At 40.2% G+C, this 8,987-nt stretch overlaps 1 protein-coding gene across 1 annotated transcript in view; it reads left to right on the forward strand.

Annotated features, from left to right (window-relative positions):
* Window positions 1–8,724, forward strand: part of LOC138060655 (uncharacterized) — a 24,978-nt gene extending 16,254 nt beyond the window's left edge. The window contains exons 15-18 of the mRNA XM_068906489.1: window positions 3,110–3,191; window positions 3,516–3,559; window positions 4,324–4,433; window positions 5,416–8,724. Coding sequence (XP_068762590.1) covers window positions 3,110–3,191; window positions 3,516–3,559; window positions 4,324–4,433; window positions 5,416–5,521 — 342 coding nt within the window. The 3' untranslated portion in view covers window positions 5,522–8,724. The remainder of the gene's footprint in view (window positions 1–3,109; window positions 3,192–3,515; window positions 3,560–4,323; window positions 4,434–5,415) is intronic.
* Window positions 8,725–8,987: the final 263 nt, after the last annotated feature.

The raw sequence follows: 8,987 nt of genomic DNA on the forward strand, positions 1-8,987 counted from the left end.
GGGGTTAGTGTCTGGATGGGAGACCAAAACAATATACCCCTCATAAAACAGAAGCATCGGACCGAAAATACTATTAACGCTAACAAATGCGAACCCAGCAAGGTACAGATTTTGTTAGGTTGCTTTATGCAAAACAAGAACATCATTCTAAAAGCTTATTCTACGCAAAAAGTAGGTTCTGGAGGTAATTTTGAGAGTGGAAATCAAGGTTACGCGGCAGACGGCAAATACAAACTCACGATTTAATTAGGTAACACACCAGAAAGACGATAACCTCATTTTGACAAGAAAAATGCTTTACTATTGCCATAAAAACTATCCAGTTAAGTTCGCATATCATAAAACATCATGATGAATTCATAAAGGCCACCTTTTCCAGCGAACAATTTTTTGAAACAAACAATATATTTGCTATTAGAGGCAAAAACCCCTTCTATTTCATTACCTGCGTGAAGAGAAGAAACTCAATCGTGTCAAATATGCGCAATATTGCAACAAACTATAAATTTCAGGATCAAACCGTTTACATGAAGAACCTTTTCCTTGAATAATGAAGCACAAAATACACGACAAGCTTTCTTTCAAATAATTCTTGGCTGTCACATTTCCAATTATTATTATTATTTTTTTACCTGAAGACTGTGCAGAGTTGATCACAGATCCACATAAGGTGTTCGATTCGTTCTCTGTCTTTGTTGAACCCATAAGTTACCAGAGAATTTTCCATTAGGTTTCAGTGTTCTACATAACAGCACACTTGGTAAAATATTATTTTAGAAATACAGCTCATGATCACTTTGATTTCGGCTCGACGGGCGATAGATTGTTGTCGAGGTCCATTACTCGTCGCTTTTGAGATTCCAGGTGTTGGTTTTTCACCACCTGCCTAGTTTATCCAACTGACTTTCCAGTATTGAGCTCCATAAGGGTATATTTTGTTTAAGGATCCTCTAAAAGGCCATTCGCGTTTCATGACACCATTGCAGGCTAAGTCAATGATTCTCCTGTGTCCACCAGAGAAATCTACGCATTTCCACTACCCTCTCGATCCTAAGAAAATACGCGCAGAAGGCTCTATGCACAAAGACACCACTTACCAGGGAAGTGACAGGCAAGACTTTTACTGACACGGCAAAAAAAAGCTAAAAAAAATTAAACGAACAAACCCCACCCACTTTCCGACTGGGATTGCCATACTGGCAACCCAGTAAAATCAACAAATGCATGCATACAGAGCATGTATTTTCAGAAGAAGAACAATGGCTGCCGTTTTTTTGTTTATGGATACTAAAACAACTGTTTCAACTTCATATGTATGCGAACGAAGGATGATTTATCCATTGTTTATTTCAAGATTGCTATTGGAAAATTGTACTGAATGTGGCTGGTTGTAAAAGTTACTTGGTCAGTACGTGAGTCAGGGTTCGTACGCATCTTGAAAACCCTTGGAAAACCTTTGAATTTCGAGAGTACATTTTCACGCATGTACGTTATGGGAAATGACCAAGAATTGTACTAATTAAATTCTTCGACGTAAATAACAAAGAGGTCCTTGAAATTTCAAAATTTGGCCCTTGAAAATCCTTGAAAAGTCCTTGAATTTTTGGTCTGAAAAAGTGTGCGAACCCTGGCGAGTGTACTACCATTCGCTGTGGTTTAGGATTTGTGACGGCGGCGTCAGTGAAAGCACAGTTTTACGAGTTCACTTTTAGCAAGCTATTTAACCATCCCATTTTTTCAACTTCTTTAAATCTGCAGAACCGACACGAACTGAAAATAGGCGAACGGTGTTGAAGATTACAAAGAAAATTATAATCTGCCGTTCTGTGTCCAAGTTGAGATTTCATTTCACAAAATTTTGAAATTTGGTCATTCAAAGTTCTTTTGGTATTTTGGTCAAATAAAAAAATTTTTTCTGTATGACTGGCTTAGAGAAATGTAGTTTCCAGGTAACAGAGTCGGTACAGAAAAGAGGTAATTCAGTGCAAAAGCGATGAAAAAAAACTAAGCATTAAGTGGTCGGTGATCAAAGAAACTCACAGGTAGCCAATCAAATGCGAGCCCTGGATGGCACAGTTTCTGAAATTGAAATTTTACTAACAATGTATGGGCTTTTTGGCGCTTTTGCCTCCAGCTTATTCCTCCATTTTCGATGACTCATACCTCACTGATTATTGATGCCAAAGGCCTAAAATTGCAGAGATAACTAACATGTACAAGTTCCTATGTGTTCTCGTTATATATTCTTGAAAGCACGAATTATTTCTGCAACCAATTCGTATATAAATGAAACAAAATGGAAACACTGACATCAACAGAAACTTGCCTATCTTTGTACCCTTCTTTGAGCTATCAACGGCTATGTTCTTAAACAAAACAAAAAGAAATTGTGAATATTTGCTTCTACATTTGGGGACACGAATATGGCGGATGCGACGTCGTATGTGAGGGTTCTATTCGCACACAAGTCCAAGTTAGGTTCAGCCGTGAGTTCGAGACTTTCCAAACCTATAATATATATGAAAAAAAAAATACTCAGCTTAGATGGGCTAATACGGGGTACAGTTCTCATGTAACATGAATGCAAATTACAAATGCACGATTCCAAGTTTGCGGTTTAATAACTTTTGAACTATTAATTGTGTCTTGTAAAAGTTTGAATCTGGCAGACGTAATTTATTTCAGCAAATCCCAGAGTAAATGTCATAGAAAATTAAACTGTACACTGTCAAAATTTCACTTGTTTTCTTCATGATTTATAAGTAATCTCATGATTTCTGATGTAATTTGGTATAAATGAACACTTGAAATTTTTTCAGATTACAACTGGTCTGAAAAATTCTGTCGTCCTTATTTAAACCAAATTGCATTCGAAATCATATGATTACCGATACGCATAGCAATTTTCTTTCTTCTGTATGGAAGACTTCTTTGAAATTTGGAGACCAAGAGAGAACTTTTCCTCTAAAGCCGAGGATCGTGTAGAAAGATTTATATACTACCACACGTGGTCCATCACAAGTGTGGTTGTATAATTGGGGATGCTTCTCTATGGTACAAAAACTTGTTTCTTTTTTTCCTATCGACAGTTTGTTTTTCCTTTTTGTAGATTGTTTCTCATGCTGCAAAGTTGATGCAGGAATCGGAAATACTCTGGGCCCATTTGCACGAACCGGAGATATTCTCTGAAGGTGAATCGAGTTTTTCTAGTGCTTTCCAGTTGAGTGTCGCACGTTGTCGTTTAAGTTGTTGTTGTTGTTGGTTTTTTTTTTTTTTGTATCTTTGTTGACCAAATAGACCTTTTTGCAGATACGGCGGCCATTTTGATTTCTAATGTTTCAAATAGCTATTATGGGAATTCCCAGGGGGCAAATACTTATTAATTTGCTTGCTGAGCATCCCATAATGTCTTTCGAAACAAAGGAAATCAAAATGGCCGCCGTATCTGCAAAAAGGTCTTTTGCTTCAATTGCATTTTGCTGGTATATTATTTTCTTGACAATTCTGCGTTGCAGAAAACGAATCGAACTTGAATGAAGAGCTGGAAACAAAATGGAAGGTACCTTTGCAGGCGTCTTTCTGTGACATCACTAAAACTGACTTGTCCTAGTTACACTTCTCACTCTCGAGATATGTGCAAAAGAGAAGAGCTCGGGGATAGAGAGTGGACCACGTAAGAGGGTTCAAATTCTGAGCATGCGCATCTGCGTTTTTTCAAGTGCGCGTGTTTAGATCTGAACTCGTACTCCAGTCTCGACTCCAGAGCTCTTCTCTTGACTGAGGGAGAGAAGAGCTCTGGGGAACCCTAAAACAAAGTGTCTTCTCGTTGATTTTCGTGAAGGACAATCAAAAGTGTCTCTAATTGGTGCATTCATGTTAGCACGAGGAGTGAGCAGGCGCTGTAAGGTTCAAATAGCCAAATTTTGGCTATAAGAACCCTACGGCGCATGATCTCCTACCCCAGGATGCCCCCACTTGACGATTAAAATCGTCTGGCATTAGACATAAAAAAATTCCCCCCCCCCCCCCCCCCCCCTCCCCACCTGTAATGAGAAAGTTTAGCAAATAAAAGAATTCGTTTTGGACAAGTGCAGAGAGTAGCCCACTTTCGATATATTAAAACTCAGTCCTAAACAAAAGGCATCATCTCGAGGCTCTGCATGGGGTATAAGTATAAGGATTTGTATGAGTTTATTCCCCAGAGCCTCGAGATGATGCCTTTTATTTAGGTCTGAATTTTGATCTATCGAAAGTGGGCAATTAATGCAGCGGAAAAGCTTTTTTGAGGTGATGGGCAATTTAAGACCACTTATATCTCAACAGTGTGTTCTTCAATCTGTGGACACTCGAGTCGAGCAAATTCATGATGCGGTACCGAGTAACAGTCTGTTGATGGTGTTCTTCGGCTGCGGTAACCTGTGTCTTGTAAAAAAGTAAGTATCTTTATTTATTTTCTCCATTCAGCACCATGTGAACACCGGAACACGATTAAATTCGTCAAAGCGAATTGGGTTATAATTAGGATTAGGGTTGAGTGCTAATTTCGTAATTACCACTGCAAATTTGGTCAGGTCTCCTCACATGAGGAACATACTACCGTCTACTCCGTCTCTAGCCCTTGATCATGAGCTCTTTGGAACGTTAGCGAACCCAGACATGATTTCCGCAGAGCAGGGCGTGGAGTTCACGGCGTCAGGGTCTGCCCTCCCCCCCCCCCCCCCCTTCCCCTTCCTCCTACCAACGAGTGTGACCGGCTTAGCTTAGCAGTTGTGTCGTGAATGAAATTAGGGACCTTTAGATCGGAAGATGAGGACGACTACGAGTACGAGTTTTCCGTGCTGAGCATGCGCATAAGGTTCGGAGGCCGACATTTTTCGAAGTGCGCGTGCTCAGAACGGAAAACTCGTACTCGTAGTCGTCCTCGTCCTCCGATCTAAAGTTCCCTAATCTCGCTGGTGGCAACAACCAGGGTGAACTCGCGCCGATATAATTCGTGCCGGGGTTGCATTTTCTGGTGGTATCGTGCAAACGAATCCAGAGCCACTAGACGGGAAATCGGTTTGCGCGCCGGTACGAAAGTCTCTCCGGTATCATGTAAACACTACATAACTTTGAAATTTGGTAACGAAATATTCCTCGAATGTTCTTTTAGATGAATGAATCCATTGTGATCTTTTAATGCATAGCGTAAAGCCAGTTGATAAATGATTCTTTCTGAACGTGCCTTTCAGCGTTTTAAGCAGTTTTGGAACAAACACCTCATTCGGTCAAAATCGCAGTGAGATGGGAATCTTGTCAAAAACGTTCGTTTCAGTTACAAAACGCAACTTTTCTTAATTAAAAACTGCTATTTTGCAGCGTTTTGGGGAGTGCACATTGGAGCAAAAACCTCAAAACTTTTGTTTTTTATCTTAGACTTCAGAGAAAACTAAAGCTCTCCCGTTGGAAAAAAGGACCCGCCGAACTGAAGGAGGCTGTGAAGTCTGCAAAGCAGGGCTTGTGCTTTCTAAAAGTGACATGAAAGCCCGAAATTTCTGATAGCTGAAAAAAAAAATTCAAACTAAAATATGATTGTTGCTAGGGCGAATCTTTCCACTGATGTACAATGTTTGTTAAAGTGCTGCTATGATCAAAAAAATCTCTTCTATTTTTTCTCTAGATTTTAATAGTATGTTTGCTTAACACCTGACTGGCAAAGTTTTGAGTGTTGATATTCATCCAAAGGCTATTCACTTTGAGCGGAAGTTTTGGATTTCACGGTCCGCTATTTAAGGCCTGGCCAAACGCTCGCAACATTTCAACGCAACATCTTGCAACATTGTTGGGTACAACATGTTGCGTACGTTTCGCCACCCTGTTGCGATTTGTTGCGATCTTTTGCAACATGTTGGATGATGTTGGATCAAATTTGAAAACGGTCAAATTTTTCGTGCAACATTTTGGATGTTGCATGATGTTGTGCTCGTTTGGGCACGTTCACGCAACATTGTTGCACTAGGGCATGCGCGCTAGGTCCACTTGTTGCACGCCTGGGCCAGGGGCAAATAAATATCGACATCGCTTGTGTTGAAAATGTTGAAAATGTTTCGTGCGTTTGGCCAGCCCATTCAACAATGTTGCAAGATGTTGCGTTGAAATGTTGGGAGCGTTTGGCCAGGCCTTCAAAACTGACCTATTGGACCTAAGAAGGTTGGATCTAAGGAAAAGTGACGTCATTTACTCACCTGCTTAAATTTCAGCGTGTAAATGCATAGCTTATAATATGGGCAAAACGCCAGTTTAAAAGTGTGAAAGCCCGAAACTCCCGTGCTGCGCATTGATTCAGCCGCGTGCACACGCATTGCATTCTTAAACTGGTGAGTCTTTAAAAATGTCAATTTCTCCTCGATCCAGCTGAGTTAATAATGGCGAACCTTTAAATAGGACAATTGCAGATAAAATAAACAAGTGTCTTTTTGAAATCAATGCTTTAGAGCTGTGTCACTTAGTGTTTAGTTAACATAGATTTGAAAGCCAAAGAAAACGAAGAATTGATTTTTTTTGGTCATAGTAGCACTTTAAGTAAACTAGACGAGCAGTCATTTGATTTGATGATCAAGCTAGTGAAAGGCATAGGTTCGATCTTGATTTTACGTCAAGAACTGGTTTGCTCTCGTGATTGCAAAGAACGTTTGCCTTGTCGTGAAATAAAGATCAAAGAACATATTTATGTCACTCACAGCTTGGTCGTCAGTCCAAAAATGACTGCTACTTTTGATAACTTCACAGAAATGTGCGACACGTATAAAGCGAAATTTCGACGCGGTGTTTGCTTTTGTTGAAATATTTAGTTAATGTTGAGTGACTCTTATGGCCAGGTTACTTGAAGCATGGTTGGTGCGCATTGGTTGAGACCTACGTGGAACTCATTAGTAATTCGTGGCGATGATAGCCAACAGAAACGCAGTATTGAGGTCACGTACATATCCCTGAAGGACTGAAGATCTCATTGCAGTTCAAGTATTACCCTAATTTGTGTGGGTGAAGCTATATCGAAGGCGTTGATCGAAGATCGAGCATCGAGCCCACGCGTTTATGGAACAGCGGTCGAAGAGTGTAGTACGTCTTGTAAGCTACATGTTTTACCAATACAGAAACAAACCTAAACGTTCATTAAAGCTAACCCTAACTCTAACCCCGAAAAGCCTAAAAACTCTTGTTTAGGTCTAATTAGGTCTTGTTCAGGTCTAGTTAGGCCTAAGGTTGGCTTTAATGAATGTTTAGGGTTGTTTCTGTACTGGTAAAACATGTAGCTTACAGGACGTGCTACAGTCTTCCACCGCTGTCCCATAAACGCGTGTGCTTGTTCCTCGATCAACGCCTTCGATATAGCTTCAACCATACTTCATAGAGGGGAATGGTTTGGAAGCTCGGCAAACATCCAAGGAGCAAACAAAGATGCCAAGATTTAGGTTGGAAAGTCCACGATCGTGCACAATCTTTTGTTTTGCGCTCATACACTATGCGTAAATTACGTAACCAACACGTTTCTATTGGTTAGTTCCTCAGTACGGAGTAAACAACTATTGTGTTTTGTGCACGGTCAAGGCCAAAAAAGAGGACAAAAACCTACAACAAAGAAATTTGTCGGGTTTCATAACCATTTCCCTTTATTAACTATGCTTCAAGCAATTTGTATTCTGAATCTGTTGAAACACAGAATGACATTTTGTAATTTAGACACGGCCTATTAGTTAGCCTACCATATGACACATTCATTTCTTACGTCAAATACAATTCTCGCCCGCCACTCGCCATTTTGCAGGTCTCCTCACTTTCTTTTTTTTCAAATGTGCCAACCACTGGTTGGCACAAGCTCTGGTTGGCGCATTAATAAAAATTCGTGTCGTCAACCATATCTTCACTGTTGATCGTCGTAGCAAACCAATCCTTGAGTAACTCGGCCCAAGGAGACGGGTACACCTTCTGTTCAAAAGAAGTCAAGATATTTATTTCCGGATATAAAAGTTTCAAGAATTTTATAATTTTGTACGGAACTCGTCGGAGAAGTGATATAAGGAAATCATTTCTTTACTGCTTGATTTTCAACACCCGAACTTCGATCACTCAGGGAACGCAGTACGAGAACTGTTCAAGTTTCATGCACGATGTAGCCTATTACCTTTAAGTGCACCTTAACTGAAATGTTAATCTCCCCACCAAAAGCAAACATGCTTTACCATTCTTACCTCAAAATTCGCTTTTTATCTTCCGGGCAAGACGAGCAAAGTTATCAAAACTAGAAGTAATTTGGACCCACCCACCCACGAGGTGTGAGAGGTGTTGTCTATTTTCTATTTTACGTACAAACTGCTTTGCAATGCAAAATTTCTTTGAAAACAGGAATGCAAAGCACTTTGTGACGTAAAATCGAGAATAGACCCAAGCTTCTCACATCACGGTAGTGCGTCCAAATTACTGCTAGTTCTGCTAAGTTAACACGGCTTGCACGGCGCAGAAATAGCGACATTCTGGGTAACAATGGTGACGTGTATTTGCTTTGGACGGGGAGATTTATATTTGGAACAAAAAATATTTGAGTTTAGATGCACTTTAAACATTCTAAAAACACGAAGACGCCCTGTAAAAGGCTTGGTGCCTCGTGCGCATGCGGGTGATTTGTCAATCAACTGCGGTCGCATACAGAGTTCTATGATAATCTGTACAATAAAAAAGCCCCTTATAGCAATGTGTCCGTAACATGTTATGAGATGTTATCTGTCGTTCTTTTTTCAATCCTCAGTCCCTTTGTATCTTTTAGGGGTTTCGGCTCTTTCTTGCTGTTTTTTGATCGTCATCTTGGATAATCAGTCGAGCTTAAATGAATTCGCTAAATCTCTCATGTTTGCAAGTTGTTCGGTACGAGGTTTCCGGTGTTGTGGTCTGCCTTTGTACGTGTAATCTAACAGTCGTCCCAAAGGCCATGTGTTAATTGACTATGAATGGTT

The sequence above is a fragment of the Montipora capricornis genome, chromosome 8, assembly GCF_036669925.1.
Source record: "Montipora capricornis isolate CH-2021 chromosome 8, ASM3666992v2, whole genome shotgun sequence".
Lineage (NCBI taxonomy): Eukaryota > Metazoa > Cnidaria > Anthozoa > Scleractinia > Acroporidae > Montipora > Montipora capricornis.